The sequence below is a fragment of the Anomaloglossus baeobatrachus genome, chromosome 5, assembly GCF_048569485.1.
Source record: "Anomaloglossus baeobatrachus isolate aAnoBae1 chromosome 5, aAnoBae1.hap1, whole genome shotgun sequence".
In the NCBI taxonomy this organism is placed as follows: Eukaryota; Metazoa; Chordata; class Amphibia; order Anura; family Aromobatidae; genus Anomaloglossus; species Anomaloglossus baeobatrachus.
In genome coordinates this window covers 416792162-416815162 of record NC_134357.1, presented here as the reverse complement: position 1 = coordinate 416815162, position 23001 = coordinate 416792162, and the positions used below count along the sequence as shown (strand labels likewise).

Below are 23001 nucleotides of genomic sequence, written 5' to 3'. Positions count from 1 at the left end.
ATCTGCATGGAGGAGTGGGCCAAGATAACTCCAGAGACCTGTGCCGGCCTGATCAGGTCTTATAAAAGACGATTATTAGCTGTAATTGCAAACAAGGGTTATTCCACAAAATATCAAACCTAGGGGTTGAATAATAATTGACCCACACTTTTATGTTGAAAATGTATTAAAATTTAACTGAGCAACATAACTTGTTGGTTTGTAAGATTTATGCATCTGTTAATAAATCCTGCTCTTGCTTGAAGTTTGCAGGCTCTAAGTTATTTGCATCTTATCAAACCTGCTAAATCTGCAGGGGGTTGAAGACTACTTGTAGGCACTGTAAGTAGGCGGCGTCAAAAGGAAGCCAAAGCAGGGGCAACTGGCCTACCAACAAATGTGGATAGGGAGTCCTTGTATAAACCCAATAAAAAAAACCCTCTTAAATCCTTGGTGGCAAAGTTATGGCCAAGAAACCCACAACCGTCAAAGAACTGTGGAAGAGACTGGAAGAAGAGTGGACCAAAATCCCACCAGAGCAGTGTGAGAGATTAGTGATGTCCTGTGGCTGCAAATGTGCTGAAGTCATTCTAAGCAAAGGCATGTACACTTCCTACTGATTGGTGACTGTTACCTTCAGAAAATGTAGTTATCTTTGTGTGCTACAGTCATTGCTGTTCTCGAATTATGATCATCACGTTTTAGGCAAAATATAGGTTTTATGTTGATAAACTTTGGCTCTTTTGTAAATCACTGTTCTAGTGGCATGGTGTACCCCTTACAAAACAAAAAAAATAACTTAAAATGTTTATCAATGTAAATTGTCTCTCCAGTAAAGGAGACAAACTCTAGCGCAGCACCACCTATTGGAAGTAGAGATCCTAAAAGTCACAAGTGGATTTTTAACAATCCTTTGCAATATGACTCAGGATATATAAGCCAGATCAGAATCCCAATTTGCAGACACGGTGTTTCGGGGTGCTTGCCCCTCGTCAGTGCAAAGTATGGGGTGTCTGATCTGGCTCATGAGAAAGCTATGTGGGGACCACGGGGGAACATTATTCTCCTTAAGGAGACTTTGCAAGCCAGTCTATCAATGTAAATTACATTATCTCTGAAAAAAGCAAGTGATCATAAATTGTTCTTTAATTTTGATCGCCAGTGTATGTGATATTCATTCATATTTTGTAAAGGATAAAGAGACTGTGGTGTAGAATGTCTGCATCAATGACTGATTGACACATAAGTACTGATGGAGCTGTTCCTTAATATATGTGCACCTGTGCTACCAAAGCCACTTTACAATATCCATAGTCATTAAACTAAAATATTTCCCTCTATCCTGTTTCTATATGGTCAGTGAGTACAGAAAATGCCATATAGATAGGATGCGGTTTTGTGCTAATTACCCAATGGACGCTCAGATTTCATCTTTCTATTTGTGTAATGATGTCAATGCACAGGAGATTATCAATGCCATTTATTATCACAGAAATCTACATTTGGCACAAATAAGACACAAAGAATTGCTGATTGCTCCGGCAGGTGCTGTGTTATTTCAGATTTCCATTTGATTGCATTTCCATAACAAATAATGTCATCACAATATTGACCTCTTTAAGCATAGAATCTTAGATATCACATCTTCACTAAAATTATATAATGTGTCTTAAAGCGCACCAATCACCAGGATTTTCCTATATAACCTAAAGCCAGTGCTATACTGACACTACTAGGCTGATTCTATATATACCTTTAGTTGTCAGCTAGGATGTATAGATTTGGAAACACAAACAAGTAAAGTTTGTAAAATGAGCAGCTTTTTGAATAACAGCAGCTGCCGATCACCTGATAGGCGGGAATCACTATTAAACCCTGCCCCAGCTGTCGTACTTCCCGTTATTTATGCTAATTCTGTTATAGTAAAATGATTCTAAGTGACTAGAAGGACCTGTGCTGATGTCATACCCATGTGACCAGAAGGGGTGGGGCCTCAGCCAACATGGTTGATACCAGGAAGCAACATTATTTTTCTGTTGGCTGAGGCCCTGCCCCTTCTGGTCACATGGGTATGACATCGGCGCAGGTCCTTCTGGCCACTTAGTAAAATGCTTCTATACGGTAATAGAAATAGCATAAATAAAAAGGGGGAGGAATAGGCAAGGGGGTGGGAATCACTATGAATCACCACCCCAGCTATCATCTGATTGGCAGGTGCTGTCATTCAAAAAGCTGCTCATTTTACAAACTTTAGTTGCCAGCTAGGATGTATAGGTTTTGAAACACAAGCAAGTAAAGGTATGTATAGAATCAGCATGATAGTGCCAGTATAACAATGGCTTTAGGTTACAAATTGAAAATCTTGGTGATTGATGCTCTTTAAAGAGAACCTATCAGTCCTGAGAAAAAGGCAAAAAGTGACAGTGAATGAATTAAGACTTGGGATGAACAGATCAATTCCAAATGTCTCCATTTTGTTAGTCCACAGAATACAATAGGGGAATTAAGGTAACTGATGTTTCTTATGAATTTTCCTAAACTTCACACCAACAGGCGGTAAATCAATGAATTGAAATTTTGGGTGAAAATTTTCCTTCAACCAGTAGCCTGAGCGTTGCTGCATACAGAATATTATTATTTTTTTTTTAATAATATATATCCCTTTTCACATGTAAAACGCCATGGACTAAATATGCAATAATAAATAATATTTATAGGTCATGTAATAAAATCTCGTATGTATTATGCAGCCTTGCTAATGGAGAATTTCATAAGTGTTTAGAGTCACCAGCAGCCGAACCCTGCACAGAAGGCTGTAGCTTTACCTCTGCTGCTGCCTCTATTTCCCACATCGATCCCGCTGTTAAATAGTATACAGGAATCCATCCTTTACATTTCTTATCTAATTTCATCCAGCATGAAGTCAGATACAGCAACAGCACAATCCCCCCGTTTTTAAATGCTATACATTAATTTACCCCCTACCCCTTTCCAAATTCATTAGGGGGGGGGGGTTAAGTCACTGTTCTTGTGGAAGTTGTTGTATTTGATGGCAAATTCTTCAACAATGTTGCATACAACTACTGGCTGTTCAAAAAACAATGTGTGCCATATTAAAATGAAGAAAAAAAAAATTACTACCATTTAAAAAGCTGCAATTGACAAATTGGTCACAAATGTCTGGAAAACAAACCACGCTCACAGTGGTGAACTTAAAAACAGGACCCTATGACCTATAAAAAGAAAAGGCTTAAAAAAAAAAACATTAAAAGAATATGGTGCAAATAAAAAAAGAAAAAAAATGCAAATCCAATAATGATTCGGGACCAATTAACTTTAGTATCTGGCCTTCTCATATTTTGAGTTTTCCACTTGTCAATGATAGGTCCTCTTTAAGGCTGTAAACTGTGAATATACAGGCTTGAAGGTGGGTTCAGATGGCCCTTCAAATTATCCTACTTAAGTTTGCTGCAGGCTCTGTTTCCCTTAAGGGAATCTGTCAGCAGGTTTTTGCTAACCCATCTGAGAGCAGCATGATGTAGGGGCAGAGACCCTGATTCCAGTGATGTCATTTACTGGGATGTTTACAGCTGTTTTGATAAGATTACTATTTTATTTGCAGCAGATCTACCAGTTGTCTGAATGCTGAGTTCTGTATAGCTCCGTACCCACCGATTGGCAACTTTCTGTGTACTGTGCATAAGGAGAAAACTGCCAATTCGTGGTGAGGCACGGATGTACAGAGCGCATGATTATGAAGGACTTCATGGTGGCGGGTTTACTAGTCTCTAGTGCTACTTGGCTGAATAAACTATAATTTTAATTAACAAATTAAGTGATATCGCTGGAATTAGGGTCTTGGTCCCTAAATGATGCTTCTCTCAGTAGCGGACATTTGATGACTGATCTTCTTTAATGACATGGATGTGCAACAGTTCAGCTGTCATATACTGTTCAGTCCCATTATCAAGTTATATATGAAAAGGGATGTATCTTCACTCTAATGAACTATAGATATATACATATATCTATCTATAGCTCCATCTATAATTATATATATATATATATATATATATATATATATATATATATATTATAGATGGAGCTATAGATAGATATATGTATATATCTATAGTTCATTAGAGTGAAGATACATCCCTTTTCAGACTTAACTATTTGAGGAGATTAGGGCCATCTATCCTCCTTCCTATAGGTTTTCGTTAAGGCATTTGGTCCCTGTGTAGTTACTACAGATTGTACATCCGTTGGCACTTACTATGGAGCATGGGACCCTGTTTTCCCTTAGGAGGTAGTGATGCTACATAAGCACACGTATGTCCTTTGTATGAAATGTGGCTGATAAGATAATATATTTGATTTTTGTTTTCTACGCGGTGTCTTTTGACTTCATTGGTGTGAGTATGCCGCTCCGATGCCCTTATTGAATCACATACGCTGTAACATAGATGGAGTCTCCAACCTGTACTCTCCATCCGAGATGAAACTACACATTCCCTTATGGCTCATGTAGGGAGTTGCTATATCACCACAGCCAGGTGGATATTTTGGACTATTGTAACACTTCCATATGACCACGTAGTATAATAGCTCCACAATAGTGTTTGTGCTTTAAAAAATAAAAATCTTAAGATATTGAAACCTGAACGAAATGTGCCGACTCTTGGCAAGAAATAAATTATGTGTATCTTGTAAATTCTCTTATTTTGTACAACTGAACCTTCCCTGGAATTTGTGTTTGTGGGGTTGTATTTCTGAGGCTAATAAACATCACTTCATGCACTTCTCTGGCCAGACCACAGGGGGTGCTGTGGAGCACAAGGCTACAACTGAGAAATCAAAGAAGAGGAAAGGAAATGCTTCCATTCCTTCCAGGGAGATCATAAAGATAATGTATGCAGCAGCCACGCAGTGCGAGCCAAGCCTTGGATCTGCTCCATGAATTGTTTTTAGGCCTCTCAAAACTACATGAGAAATTAAAAAAAAAACAAAAAACCCCGCTCTGAACTTTGGGAGGAGCCCCCAATACAGCAAGTATCACAAGTTACAATCACAAGCGCTGCAGACTGATAGCTCACAATATATTATGGTTCTGTCGGGCTCTCCCCTTGTGTCAGAGTTTTGAAGTCAATAGATAGAGCCTGTTCTTCTGGCAGCGGTGGTCTCCTCCATTCATCTCGTGTAAGAATATAGGCAATTACCAATCCAAACACCACGAGCAGCAGACCCAGAGAGTTCGCGAGGACGCCTTCTGACGGTAACTTGGAGTAATCATCTCTACATGAAAGGAAATGGAAATGTATTTAGCGACGTAAAATGCTGAACATATTTTAGATTACTAATCCTGAAGAGCTGTCAACAATCATTAACAGCTAAGTCATAAAGGTCAACCAATATCCTTAAAGGGAACCTGTCACCAGATTTGGCGACTATAAACTGGCCAGCACCAGTGAGCCCTTATATACAGTATTCTGAAATGCTGTATATAAGAGCCTAGGCCACTCTGTGGAATGTGAAAATCACTTTTATTATACTCACTTGGTGGGTGGTCCGTACCAATGGTTGTCGCTGCTCTCTAGTCTTGCGCCTCCTCTCTGCGATGATCGCCATCCTCCTACCCAGCTCAGTATTGATGACATGTCCTACATCATCCACACAGGCCAGCATAGCAGTCCTGTGCAGGTGCACTTTGATCTGCCCTGATCAAAGTACTGTACGCGCCGATGCAAGGAAACGTTAAAGACCGCCCACGCATATGCACTATAAGGGTACGCTCACACGAGCGTGAAAATCGGACGAGTGCAATGCGAGAAATTCTCGCATTGCACTTTGACCAATGTTAGGCAATGAGGTTGAGCTGTTGGTCAGCTTTTCTCGCATCCAGATTCTGGATGCGAGAAAAGCGGCAGCATGCTGCGTTTTGCTGCTCCCACCGTATCTCTCGCACCCATTCAAGTGAATGGATGCGAGAGATACATCGGACTGCACTCGGATGTTATCCCAGTGCAGTGCGATCTACGCACAGGCTGACAGTGGAGGAGATGGGAGGATTAACCCCTCCCTCTCCTCAGCAGCGCCTTTCCTCTGCTTCACAGCTGTGACCCGATCGCAAGATCGGGTTACAGTCGCATGACACTCGGCTCAGGCTCTTAGCACCAACCAGGACAGTTAAAACAGACTTATATAAAAGGTAAAAGGCAACAACTTCAGGAACATATTGAAACAGCAGAAAAAAAAAAAAAAAAAAAGTCTTTAAATTTGCTTTATATTACATCATATCCCATGGCCCAAGAACCACCAACACCGAAAGTTGCACATAGAAAAACTTTAATTGGTTGGGTCAAGCATATAAATATTACATGGGATATAAAAAATTGTGACAAGTAGAAAGGTTAAATGACACATAAGAGCGAATAAAGAACCCCATGTGGGGCTGCATGGATCAACTTAGGTGCACACAAAAGGGTGTACTCCCAGCAGGGCCAGTGTAAGTGCCTTTTACAAAAAACATATGTTCACCTAATCAAGAACTCTAAGCACATTCCAGATAAATGCACAGGAATATATTCCCAGCAGAGCCAGTGTAAGAGCATGCAGTCACACAAGGGGAAAAAAGTCCCAATACGTATTTCGTGGTGACTTCCTCAGGGGACCTGAAAAAGTCCCAATACGTATTTCGTGGTGACTTCCTCAGGGGACCTGAGGAAGTCACCACGAAATACGTATTGGGACTTTTTTCCCCTTGTGTGACTGCATGCACTTACACTGGCTCTGCTGGGAATATATTCCTGTGCATTTATCTGGAATGTGCTTAGAGTTCTTGATTAGGTGAACATATGTTTTTTGTAAAAGGCACTTACACTGGCCCTGCTGGGAGTACACCCTTTTGTGTGCACCTAAGTTGATCCATGCAGCCCCACATGGGGTTCTTTATTCGCTCTTATGTGTCATTTAACCTTTCTACTTGTCACAATTTTTTATATCCCATGTAATCTTTATATGCTTGACCCAACCAATTAAAGTTTTTCTATGTGCAACTTTCGGTGTTGGTGGTTCTTGGGCCATGGGATATGATGTAATATAAGGCAAATTTAAAGACTTTTTTTTTTTTTTCTGCTGTTTCACTCGGCTCAGGCTCGCAGCAGAGCCTGAGCCGGGGGACATTAGCATATCGCATCCGATGCTCTCGCATCGGATGCCATACGCTCGTGTGAGTCCAGCCTAATACTTTGATCTGCCCTCAGCAAGGCAGATCAAAGTGCACCTGCAGAGGACCACAATGCCGGCCTGTGTGGATGACGTAGGACACATCATCCATAATGGGTTGGGTAGGAGGAAGACTGCGATCGTCACAGGGAGGCGGTGTCAGACCGGAGAGCAGCGACACCCATCGGACTGGACCGCCCCCTAGGTGATTATTATAAAAGTCTTTTTTTTACATTCTACAGAGCAGCCTGGGCTCTTATATACAGCATTCCATAATACTGTATATAAGAGCCTACTGGTGGTGGCTGAAGTTTATAATGGTACTTCAGGTTTAGTAATGTTAGCATGTTAACTCAATAATGACCATGCACCATCAATTTACAACACTTGATCCTAGGCATTAATCTCAGATCAATATAAATTTATTCCATGAGATTAAAGCTACTGCAATTCTATCAAGAGCAGATCTGGTCCCAGATTGCCAGATACAGCTGGGAAACATGAAGACAGGTGCTCGCCAGGTGATGAACCGCTTCTGACACAGGGTGTCTGCCCGACAAAGCAGAGCTGAAGGTTCCTATTAGGCTGGACTCACACGAGCGTATGGCATCCGATGCGAGAGCATCGGATGCGATATGCTAATGTCCCCCGGCTCAGGCTCTGCTGCGAGCGTGAGCCGGGTGTCATGCGACTGTGACCTGATCTTGCGATCGGGTCACGGCTGTGAAGCTGAGTGCAGGCGCTGCGGAGGAGAGGGAGGGGTTAATCCTCCCATCTCCTCCACTGTCAGCCTGTGCGTAGATCGCACTGCACTGGGATAACATCCGAGTGCAGTCCGATGTATCTCTCGCATCCATTCACTTGAATGGGTGCGAGAGATACGGCGGTAGCAGCAAAACGCAGCATGCTGCCGCTTTTCTCGCATCCAGAATCTGGATGCGAGAAAAGCTGACCAACAGCTCAACCTCATTGCCTAACATTGGTCAGAGTGCAATGCGAGAATTTCTCGCATTGCACTCGTCCGATTTTCACGCTCGTGTGAGCGTACCCTTAGACCCAGATTAGCCCTAGTTACAGTGAAAAAAATTACACAAAAAAGTGCCCCAGGGAGCTGTGTGTAATACATATTATATATATAAAAATTAGAGAGATAATACATAGATATTAGATGGATAGATAAGAGATATATAAATATATAGGTAAGGCTACATTCACAAAACCGTTCCATTTTTGCATGCCTCAAAAAACTATCCTGTTTTTCCACAGATGCATCCGTGTGACAACTGCATCTATCCCATTCCGTATACGGTCGTGTGACATCCATTTTTTTTTTTTGCAGACCGCAAAAAAACAAAACAAAACGGAAGCAGAGTTACACACAGTCCAGGATATCTGGCCAGATACTGGTCCCCATATAAAGGTTCAGGGAGAGGAAGATAATCCAGCATCCAGTTCCAGAAATTTAAAACATCAATTTTATTCAGAAAAAAAGTTAAAACTCCATGTTCCATAGTTGCATTAAAAGCGCATCATAGCAGGTGTAAAAATGGATACGCGTTTCGGACGTATGTGTCCTTAGTCTAGAAGACAGTCTAGACTAAGGACACATACGTCCGAACCGCGTATCCATTTTTACACCTGCTATGATGCGCTTTTAATGCAACTATGGAACATGGAGTTTTAACTTTTTTTCTGAATAAAATTGATGTTTTAAATTTCTGGAACTGGATGCTGGATTATCTTCCTCTCCCTGAACCTCGTGGTAACAAGGTCTAACTATCAAAGGTCCGTGCACCGTTCTGGCTGATGCTCTAATCTCCTGAAAGGGTGAGCTGGTTTTTTCTTCTTCTTGTCTTGGTCCCCATATAAGGTCTATGGGGGAACAGAATTCGGCGCAAAGGGGTAGGAGCAAGCGCTACATACTCACCGATCACAGTCACGGCTGTCACACTGCTCCCGCGGCAGCTCTTTGCTCTTCCCGAGCCGACCACTCATTAGGCTCATTTCATATGCACTGCATCCCTGCTCACCGGCGTCTGTAATTGGTTGGAGTCAGATGCGGCCCCACGCTGAGTGACAGCTGTCTAACTGCAACCAATCACCATATTATATAGTACAATAAATTAAAAAAAAAAAAAAAGGCAAGAAGAAGCCTCACAGCTGCTTCTGGTATTCTCAGGCTGGGGAAACCCACGTTATTGGGAGCCCCCCAGCCTGAAAATATCAGCCAGCAGCCAGCCAGAATTGCCACATCCACTGGATGCGACAGTCCCGGGACTTTACCTGGCTCATCCTGAATGCCCTGGTGTGGTGGCAAATGGGGTAATATATGGGGTTGATACTAGAGGTCAAAAAAAAAAAAAACAAACAAACACCACACTCCAACACATTCCCTCTTTCACCAATTTATTGGAAAGAATAAACAAATCCGGGTCTGGCGTAATTCAATAAGGGGGTCTCACGACGATCTATACCATACTCACTGTCCAAGTCAGTTAAGAATAGAATGTTCCCTATTGGCTGGGAGAGCAGTGCAGTGACCTGAGCGAATATCATTAGGTCAGCCCAGGTCACCGCAGGGGGATGATGAGTGCTGACTTCATGAGGTTAGTTAGGTACATTACCTGTAGTGATGAAGTCTGTTGCACTCCTCATGTCAGTGCTCATCACTGACTTCCATTGTCCACTGCGTTCACAAGCGAAGTATCCAGTGAGCCCGTGAGGTCACCGCTAGTCACAGTCTTTGAGCCGCTCACAAGACTATGTGAGAACGCTGCGCACATGGAAGTCAGTGACTAGCGCTGACGTCAGGAATGCAGGATTTCATCACCGCAGGTAATGAACCTTGCTAACCTAATGTCGGCGCTCGTCATCCTGCAAATTAAAAGAAACACAAAAACAACATCTTATGGCTTTTAACAAAGAAAAAAAAAAAAAAAGGACACTCATTAGCTACTATTAGACCACCTGTAGACTTAAAACGTCCAGTCATATTACTCTGCAGTGATGTTTGAAAAGTTACCGTACAGTAAGCAACTACAGGAGCAAGGAGCTGGCTGTCAGATACAGCCGGACTCCCCACAGAGAAGGCGGAAATGATTTATTACAGTGGCTGAGATTAGAAAGCACTTTCTCTGCTGTGATCTAAATGTTATAATGCCCCCAAATGTCTTTTATGAGCCTATAAAAGGGTCACGATGTGTGAAATAAAAAAAAAAAAAAAAAATGATTTATAAATGTGGTTATGGAAAGGAGGGGAAAAAAAAAAAAAAAACACCCCTAAATTTTATGTTGATGGTCATATAACAAAAACGTAAAAAATAAAGAAAATACATTACGCTTAGTCAAAAATGGGGGATATTTGTCTGCTCTTGAACTAGTCCAAGTCCTTTTGAGTCTGAACATTATAGGGGCTAAAAGAGAAGCAAGTCATGACCATACTAGGGTTACATATACAGTGTGTGGCCGCTTAGATGATGGGTAGTGTGGCGTTATACCACAGATACTCACGGCAATGCGAACAGCATCTTTTCGGTGAGGCCCAGAAGGCATGTGGCGATGGTGCTCACCAGGAGACTTAAACCCAAGAACACATGAAACGGCTTAAAGCGACTCCTTAATGCAAAACCCACGCCAGGCAGAAAGAACATAATGAAGCCGAGGATCCACTGTAAAGAGTTAACAAAGCATTTTACAGAAGGTTTACAGATCGCCAGCCATGGAATAGGTCATGAAAGACCAACTGATGCTATACTGGAAACAGGAGAGCAGCGGTGACCTTTATCTCACACGTACATGTGACAACGATCGGAGCCAATGTAGTCATAAGTCAAAGAGAAAACTAAGAACACAAAAAATCTGCACAGAGATGACCATGTAGGAGAGGAGCTGAGCAGATTTAGTGATCTTAAATGGAGGTATAACTGTGGGGGGGTGGCATGTGCCCTGGTAACTAAGCTCTGGTAAAGAGGCGCCAACCCACCACTTTGCCTTGGCTAGTGAAGAACCTCTGCCCAGTGTGAAAGAAAGCCTAGCTATAGCTGGGCATATACGGTTACCCCATCTTCACTTCTACACATACTCCAAAATTCCAGGAAGGCTCAGGAGGACACGCCGCATCTCACCTGCAGGATGTAGAGCGAGAATGTGGTAATGCCCAGCCAGCTGTGCAGACTGTACATGTCAGGGATGTTCTTCTTCTTGTGGAACTGGAAAACAGCGATGATTCCTGTGTACAGACATAAACCATCTTACTATATAACCAATCTACTGGTTGGCTCACCCGAACACAGCAGCACAAAAATGAGGACAGTTTTGACAATGGACTTGTGTTTGATTATCATATCATTTTAGGGTTGCAATATTTACTGCTGATCCATTTTTTAAAAGGAACCGGTCACCTCCAGAAGAGCCATTTATCTGCAGATATAGTGTTGTTCTGAAGTAAATACCATTTAAATCATGTTTGGCTGCTTTACTAGAGTGGGAGCTACAGGAAAAAAAATGTAGTCATGTAGCTGGCTTCCAGTCATCGCGGCGGTGCAGGTAGGAGCCATATTCACTGAGGTTGCAATAACTCCCCGACAGTGATTGATAGCCTGCTCTGCACACTTTGGGCTCATACAGATGTCCGTGAAAATTGATCAGCCGTGGCCAAATGTGTTGGCACCCTTGAAATTGTTCTAGAAAAGTAAAGTATATCTCAAAGAAAATTATTACAATTACACGTTTTGTTATGCACATGTTTGTTTATTTCCTTTGTGTGTTAAGAAAGAAGGGAATTTTGTTTACTTACCGTAAATTCCGTTTCTTCTAGCTCCTATTGGGAGACCCAGACAATTGGGTGTATAGCTTCTGCCTCCGGAGGCCACACAAAGTATTACACTTAAAAGTGTAAACCCCTCCCCTCTGCCTATACACCCCCCCGTGCATCACGGGCTCCTCAGTTTTGGTGCAAAAGCAGGAAGGAGGAAACTTATAAATTGGTCTAAGGTAAATTCAATCCGAAGGATGTTCGGAGAACTGAAAACCATGAACCAAGAACAATTCAACATGAGCAACATGTGTACACAAAAGAACAACAGCCCGAAGCGAACAGGGGCGGGTGCTGGGTCTCCCAATAGGAGCTAGAAGAAAAGGAATTTACGGTAAGTAAACAAAATTCCCTTCTTCTTTGTCGCTCCATTGGGAGACCCAGACAATTGGGACGTCCAAAAGCAGTCCCTGGGTGGGTAAAAGAATACCTCGGTAAAAGAGCCGTAAAACGGCCCCTTCCTACAGGTGGGCAACCGCCGCCTGAAGGACTCGCCTACCTAGGCTGGCATCTGCCGAAGCGTAGGTATGCACCTGATAGTGTTTCGTGAAAGTGTGCAGACTCGACCAGGTAGCCGCCTGACACACCTGCTGAGCCGTAGCCTGGTGCCGCAATGCCCAGGACGCACCCACGGCTCTGGTAGAATGGGCTTTCAGCCCTGAAGGAACCGGAAGCCCAGAAGAACGGTAGGCTTCAAGAATTGGTTCCTTGATCCACCGAGCCAAGGTTGACTTGGAAGCCTGCGACCCTTTACGCTGGCCAGCGACAAGGACAAAGAGCGCATCCGAGCGGCGCAGGGGCGCCGTACGAGAAATGTAGAGTCTGAGTGCTCTCACAAGATCTAACAAGTGCAAATCCTTTTCACATTGGTGAACTGGATGAGGGCAAAAAGAAGGTAAGGAGATATCCTGATTGAGATGAAAAGGGGATACCATCTTAGGGAGAAATTCCGGAACCGGACGCAGAACCACCTTGTCCTGGTGAAACACCAGGAAGGGGGCTTTGCATGACAGAGCAGCTAGCTCAGACACTCTCCGAAGTGATGTGACTGCCACTAGGAAGACCACCTTCTGCGAAAGGCGTGAAAGAGAAATATCCCTCATTGGCTCGAAAGGTGGTTTCTGAAGAGCCGTTAGCACCCTGTTCAGATCCCAGGGTTCTAGCGGACGCTTGTAAGGAGGGACTATGTGGCAAACCCCCTGCAGGAACGTGCGTACCTGTGGAAGCCTGGCTAGACGCTTTTGAAAAAACACAGAGAGCGCCGAGACTTGTCCCTTAAGGGAGCCGAGAGACAAACCCTTTTCCATTCCGGATTGAAGGAAGGAGAGAAAAGTGGGCAAGGCAAATGGCCAGGGAGTAAAACCCTGATCAGAGCACCAGGATAAGAAGATCCTCCACGTCCTGTGGTAGATCTTGGCGGACGTTGGTTTCCTGGCCTGTCTCATAGTGGCAATGACCTCTTGAGATAACCCTGAAGACGCTAGGATCCAGGACTCAATGGCCACACAGTCAGGTTGAGGGCCGCAGAATTCAGATGGAAAAATGGCCCTTGAGACAGCAAGTCTGGTCGGTCTGGTAGTGCCCACGGTTGGCCCACCGTGAGATGCCACAGATCCGGGTACCACGACCTCCTCGGCCAGTCTGGGGCGATGAGGATGGCGCGGCGGCAGTCGGACCTGATCTTGCGTAACACTCTGGGCAGCATTGCCAGAGGAGGAAATACATAAGGCAGTCGAAACTGCGACCAATCCTGAACTAATGCGTCTGCCGCCAGAGCTCTGTGATCTTGAGACCGTGCCATGAATGCCGGGACCTTGTTGTTGTGCCGGGACGCCATTAGGTCGACGTCCGGCTTCCCCCAGCGGCAACAGATCTCTTGAAACACGTCCGGGTGAAGAGACCATTCCCCTGCGTCCATGCCCTGGCGACTGAGAAAGTCTGCTTCCCAGTTTTCTACGCCCGGGATGATAAATGCGGAGATGGTGGAGGCTGTGGCTTCCACCCACAGCAGAATCCGCCGAACTTCCTGGAAGGCTTGCCGACTGCGTGTGCCGCCTTGGTGGTTGATGTATGCCACCGCCGTGGCGTTGTCCGACTGAATTCGGATCTGCCTGCCTTCCAGCCACGGCTGGAACGCCTTTAGGGCTAGATACACTGCCCTTATCTCCAGAACATTGATCTGAAGGGAGGACTCTGGCTGAGTCCAGGTACCCTGAGCCCTGTGGTGGAGGAAGACCGCTCCCCACCCTGACAGACTCGCGTCCGTCGTGACCACAGCCCAGGATGGGGGCAGGAAGGATTTCCCCTTCGACAAAGAAGTGGGAAGAAGCCACCACTGAAGGGAGGCCTTGGCTGCCCGAGAAAGGGAGACGTTCCTGTCGAGGGACGTCGACTTCCTGTCCCATTTGCGGAGAATGTCCCATTGAAGTGGACGCCGATGAAACTGCCCAAATGGAACTGCCTCCATTGCTGCTACCATCTTCCCTAGGAAGTGCATGAGGCGCCTCAAGGGGTGCGACTGGGCTCGAAGGAGAGATTGCACCCCTGTCTGTAGTGAACGCTGTTTGTCCAGCGGAAGTTTCACTATCGCTGAGAGAGTATGAAACTCCATGCCGAGATATGTCAGCGATTGGGTCGGTGTCAATTTTGACTTTGGGAAATTGATGATCCACCCGAATCTCTGGAGAGTCTCCAGAGCAATGTTCAGGCTGTGTTGGCATGCCACCCGAGAGGGGGCCTTGACAAGAAGATCGTCTAAGTAAGGGATCACCGAGTGTCCCTGAGAGTGTAGGACTGCTACCACTGTTGCCATGACCTTGGTGAAGACCCGTGGGGCTGTCGCCAGGCCGAAAGGCAGTGCCACGAACTGAAGGTGTTCGTCCCCGATGGCGAAACGCAGGAAGCGCTGATGCTCTGGTGCAATCGGCACGTGGAGATAAGCATCCCTGATGTCGATTGATGCTAGGAAGTCTCCTTGGGACATCGAGGCGATGACGGAGCGGAGAGATTCCATCCGGAATCGCCTGGTTTTCACGTGTCTGTTGAGCAGTTTGAGGTCCAGAACGGGACGGAAAGATCCGTCCTTTTTTTGGCACCACAAACAAGTTGGAGTAAAAACCATGACCCCATTGCTGAAGGGGAACAGGGATCACCACTCCTTCTGCCTTCAGAGTGCTCACCGCCTGAAGAAGAGCATCGGCTCGCTCGGGGGGCGGAGATGTTCTGAAGAAACGAGTCGGAGGACGAGAGCTGAACTCTATCCTGTAACCGTGAGACAGAATGTCTCTCACCCATCGGTCTTGGACATGTGGCAACCAGGCGTCGCAAAAGCGGGAGAGCCTGCCACCAACCGAGGATGCGGTTTGGGGAGGCCGAAAGTCATGAGGAGGCCGCTTTGGGAGCGGTTCCTCCGGCGGTCTTTTTAGGACGTGACTTAGACCGCCATGAATCAGAGTTCCTCTGACCCTTCTGTGGCCTGTTGGACGAGGAGAATTGAGACCTGGCTGAGGGCCGAAAGGACCGAAACCTCGATTGTACCTTCCGTTGTTGAGGTCTGTTTGGTTTGGACTGGGGTAAGGACGAGTCCTTTCCCTTGGATTGTTTAATGATTTCATCCAATTGCTCGCGAAACAGGCGGTCGCCAGAAAATGGCAAACCGGTTAAGAACTTTTTGGAAGCAGAGTCTGCCTTCCATTCACGTAGCCACATGGCCCTGCGGACTGCCACTGAATTGGCGGATGCTACCGCCGTACGGCTCGCAGAGTCCAGGACAGCATTCATGGCGTAGGACGCAAAAGCCGACGCCTGAGAGGTTAAAGACACAACCTGCGGAGTAGAGGCACGTGTGACTGCATTAATCTCAGACTGACCAGCTGAGATAGCTTGGAGTGCCCATACGGCTGCGAATGCCGGAGCAAAAGACGCGCCTATAGCTTCATAGATGGATTTCATCAGGAGCTCTATCTGCCTGTCAGTGGCATCCTTGAGTGATGCACCATCTGCCACTGCAACTATGGATCTAGCCGCCAGTCTGGAGACTGGAGGATCCACCTTGGGACACTGAGCCCAACCCTTGACTACGTCAGGGGAGAAGGGATAACGTGTGTCATTAAGGCGCGTAGTAAAGCGCTTATCCGGAAAAGCTCGGTGTTTCTGGACTGTATCTCTGAAGTTGGAGTGATCAAGAAACGCACTCCGTGTACGTTTGGGAAACCTAAATTGGAATTTCTCCTGCTGAGACGCTGACTCCTCAATCGGAAGAGTTGGAGGAGAAAGTTCTAACACCTGATTGATGGACGCTATAAGGTCGTTTACTATGGCGTCCCCTTCAGGTGTATCAAGGTTGAGAGCGGCGTCAGGATCAGAGCCCTGATCTGCCACCTCCGCTTCATCCTCCAGAGAGTCCTCATGCTGAGACCCTGAGCAGTGTGATGAAGTCGAGGGAAGCTCCCAGCGAGCCCGCTTAGCCGGTCTGGGACTGCGGTCCGTGTCGGAGTCCTCACCGTGGGACCTATGAGTCGCCCCAGGAGCACTTTGCTGCTCCGACCGAGGGGGGCCTGGGGGCAATGAGTCAACAGTGCCCGGGGCCTGTGTTACCGGTCTGGACTGCAAAGCTTCTAGTATCTTAGCAGACCATCTATCCATAGACTCAGAAAGTTTGTCAGCGAATACTGCAAACTCTGTCCCTGTCACCTGGACAGTGGCAGCAGGTGGTTCCACCGGGGCCGAGGGTCCCACCAGTGGCTGAGGCTCCGGCTGAGTGAGTGTCACAGGGGCCGAGCATTGCACACAATGAGGGTAGGTGGAACCTGCAGGTAGCATAGCCGCACATGAGGTACAGGTTGCAAAATAAGCCTGTGCCTTGGCACCCTTGCTTTTTGCGGACGACATGCTGTTGTCTCCTCTTAGAGCAATCAGTGAGGGTATATAGCCAAAAGCAAATAGTGCGGCCGTACAGAGTAAATGTATACAATATAAGCATATAAATATACACTTCGGCACCCAGGGGGGCCAGCACCTAGTAACAGGTGCGGCTTACCGACCGCCCTCAGCGGTTGTGTGACCACCAGATTCCCTGCCTGGGCCTCCCAGAGCTGTGGAGCTCGGTGTTGTCTCCCCTCTGAAGTTCTCCAGTGTCAGAAGTGCTGATAGGAATGGCTGCCAGCGTTCTGAGAGGAGGAGGGAGCCGTGGGCGTGCCTCAGAAAGTGCGGGAATCTGGTGCCTCGCAGTGCTCAGTGAGGGGGGAGGAGGATACCTCAGTATGCTCCAGCCCTCACCGCTGACATGCAGTCTAGCGTCCCGCCCTCACCCCTGACTGGCAGGCCCGGGGGCGGGAGTTTGCGGTACTAGGCCGCAAAAGCCGGGGACTAAATTTATTAGCGCGGCCGGCAAACGAGCGCGGTCGGCGCGGTAGTCCCGGCGACGCAAAACACCCGGCAGGTGCTGCAGCGTCCGTTACACAGGCGCTCTATGCGCCGTCCCCAAGGGGACACAGAGTACCTCAGAGGAGCAGGGCCTGTCCCTGACGATACCCGGTCTCCTGTCCAGCAGATTCCCCCAGGGGCTGCGGAGGGAGCACGGTCCCATGCATGGTGACCGGTTAGGATCCCACTTCACCCAGAGCCCCTAAGGGATGGGGAAGGAAAACAGCATGTGGCTCCAGCCTTTGTACCCGCAATGGGTACCTCAACCTTAACAGCACCGCCGACCAGAGTGGGGTGAGAAGGGAGCATGCCGGGGGCCCTGTTATGGGCCCTCTTTTCTTCCATCCGATATAGTCAGCAGCTGCTGCTGACTAAAATGTGGAGCTTGCGTGCATGTGTGCCTCCTTCAACACAAAGCATAAAAACTGAGGAGCCCGTGATGCACGGGGGGGTGTATAGGCAGAGGGGAGGGGTTTACACTTTTAAGTGTAATACTTTGTGTGGCCTCCGGAGGCAGAAGCTATACACCCAATTGTCTGGGTCTCCCAATGGAGCGACAAAGAAAACAAAAAAAAAACAAGAGGAAAACAAGGCAAATTGGACATTATTTCACACAAAACCCCCAAAATGGACAGGACAAAAATGTTGGCACCTTTCCAAAATTGTGGGTGAACAATTATTTCACGCATGTGATGCTCGTTCAAACTCACCTGTGGCAAATAAGAGGTGTGGGCAATATGAAAATCACACCTGAAATCCGATGTACAACCAAATATTAAGTTGAAGGTGCCAACAATTTTGTCTTGTCCATTTTTGGGGATTTGTGTGAGATTATATCCAGTTTGCCCATTTTTCTTTGAGGTTTTACAATACTCAAAAGTGTAAGTGCAATAATTTTCTTGGAGAAATACTTCCTATTCTTCAAGGGTACCAACACTTTTCGGCCATGACGTACGTGTGTGTGTGTGTGTGTAAATACACACACACACACACACACACACGAGTCAGCTGAGTTCAGGTCACGAGACCTGCAGCATTTTCACAAACGCTTGAATGAGCCCACGGGACTCTGTATCTGCGGATTTTTCTGCATCAAAATCCGCAGCTTTCCCACGGAATCCACAACTTTTCATAGGTGTGGATTTTGTGCGGATTTGACGCGGATTTTGCGTTTTTTTTTTTTTTATTCAATTAAATAGGCAAAATCCGCACAAAAATCCGCAACAATAATGGACATGCTGCAGATTTTTCCGCACGAAAATCCGCACGATTTCCGCTGCGGAAAAATCTGCACCGTGGGCACAGCATTTCCCAAATGCCATAGAAATGACTGGGGAGCAGCTGTGCTGCAGATTTCTGGAAAATCCGCGGCTTTTCCGCGAAAAATCCGCGGCAAAATCCGCGCATTTTCCGCAGTGTGGGCACATAGCCTTACACTGTTGAAAAGGCTGTCAATCAATGCGTCAGTAAGTGAATGTGTAGTGAGTGGTGACAGCTCTCTGCACCACGGTATTGATGGCTGCATGGAGAATTTAACTTCTTTTTCTCCTTGTGGCTGCTGATCCAATAAGGCAGGAAGACATCACTTAAACGCTAATTATCTGTAGATAAACAAGATAAACAAGATATGGAGGTAAAGAGCGTTTCTGGGGGAGAAAGATTCCCTTTGATTCACTTATATTGCAATCAGAACTCTATTTTTCTACTACAGAGCTCCAAATCCCAGCATTGACAGAGTTTAATGGCAACCTTCAGGCTCCCTGCAGCTGCCACTGGGGGGAGCTAACTGCATACTGTTATTCCACTGAGTTCAATGAACAGACAGTATGCAGTGAGCACTGACTCTCCCTCTAGTGGCAGCTGGTGGCTTTGCAGCCTGTCTATTGAGGTGATCTGGAGCTATGTATCACAAAGTAAAGCTCTAATTGCTGTACATTCACACTAAGAAATATTTCTGCAATGAATGATTGGACCGATTTATGTAAAAAATAGATACTGCATTAAGGTCTTGTTACCAATTTTGTAACCTACAAATCACTACGACTCTGTCTCCCTCTAATACCAGAAGGGCACCAATAAAGCTCCATGGCTCTGATACAAATCAATAGCTTAAATAAGTGTGCTGACAAAAAGCATCATTACTGCTGCGTTCCCCAGTGGAAGAAAGTTAATAATTAGAGGTCTACTGTAATCTATCTATCACGATCTGTCCACCCCCCAGTATATGGAGAAACACATCTGCTCTGCAACAATTAGAGTCTGTAAATTAGATCAATTTGTTATGGAAAGGTCAGAATAGCACCAGAGGCGACAAACATAAGAGTCCTGTATGTGTGGACACATAAATAATGTGTAGAGGCGACTGACACAATACGGGGGCGTTCTCCTTTGTGATGTCCAGAACTACTGGACTGTGTTAAGGTGGAGACATAAAACCCAATGAAAAGCATGGTCTTGCTGCTCTCAACCCTCACAACAAGGTAAAACTGCTTTTGGTGCGCACACACACACCAGTCTAATGTCTCTCAATTCCCTTTCTGTGTAACTTGCCATCAATTCTCTTTTTTTTTTCTTGAGTGGGCAGTTTCTGTTGATCAGCATTCTGCCAGCATTATAGGTGCTGAAACTTACCTTGCTCCACTTCCCTGCATGCATTGTGCCTACCATTATCTCATGACTTGACTACCCCTTCCTGAAAACCCACCTGTTATGACTGTATACAGTTTAACAGACAGGAGAGCAGGAGCGGAGAGAGATATATCTTGTGGCTGGCACTTTTAGGAGTGATTTTTTAGGAATGAGACAACACAATTTTTTTAATACACCAATGGTCTATGAAATGGAAACAAGTTGTCTCAAAACACCAGGAACATTTAACAGTGAAGGTGATTTCAAAGCATAAAGGCAGCTTTACACACACAACGATCTCGTTAGCGATGTGACACGCCCAGATCGTTGTTACGATTTGCCGGGATCGCACATAGGTCGTTTAGTAGCGGTCACACGTACACATCCCACAAACGACGCTACATCGTTAAGCGATATATTGTTTGACCAAGGCGGTCGTGTGGATGTTGTTCGTTGTTGGCAGGGTGTCAAACGTAGCAATATGTCTGCTGCGTTCCAAACGACCAACATTATTTTGAAACTGAACGACGTGTCAACGATCAACAATTTTCACCCTATTTGCGATCGTTCGGAGTCGCACTTAGGTGTCACACGCAACGACGTCGCTAACGATGACGTAAGTGCGTCACGAAAACCGTGACCCTGACGACATATCGTCAGATAAGGCCGCTTTACATGCTACGATTTAAGTCAGCCCTTTAAATTAATGCTCCACTCCGGCGATTCTTACTTTTAGCGCTGGAGTAATGCTTTAAATCTAAGCCCCCTGCCCTAGTCATATACTCCTTCTGGCGTCTTCACTATTTACCGATGCTGCACTTGTCCCGCAGCGCCATCTAGTGCCCATAACTGCTGATTGGCCAAAGTCAGGAGTTACGTCACAAGCACTCTATGCACCTGTGAGAGCCAGAACGAGGCTCTCATAGAGAAGTATTGATTTGTGACCTCCAGCACATTGGCAGGTCACTTTTCGCAGGACACCGACGGAGCAGCGTTGATAGAGAGTGAAGCCGCTGGAAGGGGAGTATCAGACAAGGGCTTGCATTTAAAGCACCACTCCAGCAGTGCAATAAAAAGAAAAAAAAAAACAAAACACTGGAGTGGTGCTTTAAAAATGGTATGTGCCAAGTCCTTATTGTGGGAAATGTACAAAGACATGTATGATACAGTACACCACCACAGAATGTGCCACCTACCTACAAGAGATATGATCAGGGCCAGAATGTGCAACGTGCCATGGAGGATCTTGGTTGCCCTTTTGGTTTCATGCCTAAACACCCGAAACACCAGCAGCGCTGTGAAGACACAACATGTTAGTAGGCAGCATATTTTATCCGGTAGAAGACTGACTGTGATCACACAGCATCAGGCCCGGATATGTGTGGAGGGTGGGACAACATGATGTCTGCATACGTAGTGATGGGTATGAAAAATAAAAGGGCCAGACAAGGTGCATTAGGAAAGGTTATCATTCTAATAGACCGGAAGGCTCCAGATAGGGCCGGCTCCAGGTTTTTGTGGGCCCTGGGCGAAAAGTCTCAGTGGGCCCCATCCTCACATAGACATGCACAGATACATACACATACAGGCATACGTACGCATACTTATTTAAAGAGAAATTCACAAAAACACATAAATAGACATAAATCTAGACACAGTCATATACACTGACATACATAGATACACATCATACACGCACACACACACACACACACACACACACATATATTTATCCTGTATATATATTTCTAATATTGGGAAGCCGGCAACAGCCTCACTCACCTTCCGGCTTGTCTAACAGACATGGCCGCACATAGAGCATACTAACACTAACACTGCTGTACATACATCACAAGAGAGGCTGGGGACAAACACATTACTGGGGGAATATATATTACTGAGGAAAGGGGTATACAGCAATGGGGGGAATACAGCTCTAGAGGAGGGCAGTGACTGAGGTGGGGGGGACAAACAGCTGTGAGGTGGGGGGTGACATGCAGCTCTGGGGGTATACAGCTCTGGGGTGGGGGGGACATACAGCTCTGAGGGGGTATACAGCACCTGGGTGGAGGGGACATACAGCTCTGAGGGGGTATACAGCACCTGGGTGGAGGGGACATACAACTCTGGGGGTATAGTAGTTTGCAGCCCCCATATTGTGTTATGAAGCCCCCATTGTCCTCCATATAGTATTATGTAGCCCCCATATGCACTATGCAGCCCCCATATAGCACAATGGAGACCCAGATAGCAATAGGCACCCTCATGTAGTATACAGCCCACATATAGCACAATGCAGACACATATAGCATTAGGCACCCTCATGTAGTATACAGCCCCTAAATACCACAGTGCAGAGCCAGATAGCATTAGGCACCCTCATGTAGTATATAGCCCCTATATACCACAGTGCATAGCCAGATAGCATTAAGCACCCTCATGTAGTGCAGAGCCCCTATATAGTACATTGCAGAGTCAGCATTAGGCACCCTCATTTAGTATACAGTCTCTATATACCACAGTGCAGAGCCAGATAGCATTAGGCACCCTCATATAGTACACAGCACCTATATAGCACAGTGCAGAGCCAGATAGCATTAGGTATCCTCATGTAGTACACAGACCTATATAGTACAGTGCAGACCCAGACAGCACAGTGCAGAACCAGATAGCATTAGGCACCCTCATGTAGCATACAGTGATTAATACTCAGTGGCGTAACTAGAGTTTGATGGGCCCTGGTGCAAAATTTGGACCGGGGCCCCCCTCCACGTACACCGACACTTAGGGTACGGAATAATGACACTGACACTTGGCTCTTACACTCAGCACCCAGCTTCCCCATGCTCTGCTATACATCTTTCCCTCAGCACCCAGCTTTCCCATATCAGAGCATGGGAAAGCTGGGTGCTGAGAGATGTACAGCAGAGCAT

At 46.1% G+C, this 23001-nt stretch overlaps 1 protein-coding gene across 1 annotated transcript in view; it reads right to left on the bottom strand.

Moving 5' to 3' along the window:
• Positions 1 to 4027: 4027 nt before the first annotated feature.
• The window catches only part of CYB561 (cytochrome b561), a 32050-nt gene continuing 13076 nt past the window's right edge, over positions 4028 to 23001 (bottom strand). Inside the window, exons 3-6 of the mRNA XM_075350277.1 lie at positions 21265 to 21363; positions 11328 to 11431; positions 10714 to 10871; positions 4028 to 5274 (exon numbers count right to left, since the gene is read on the bottom strand). Coding sequence (XP_075206392.1) covers positions 5082 to 5274; positions 10714 to 10871; positions 11328 to 11431; positions 21265 to 21363 — 554 coding nt within the window. The 3' untranslated portion in view covers positions 4028 to 5081. The remainder of the gene's footprint in view (positions 5275 to 10713; positions 10872 to 11327; positions 11432 to 21264; positions 21364 to 23001) is intronic.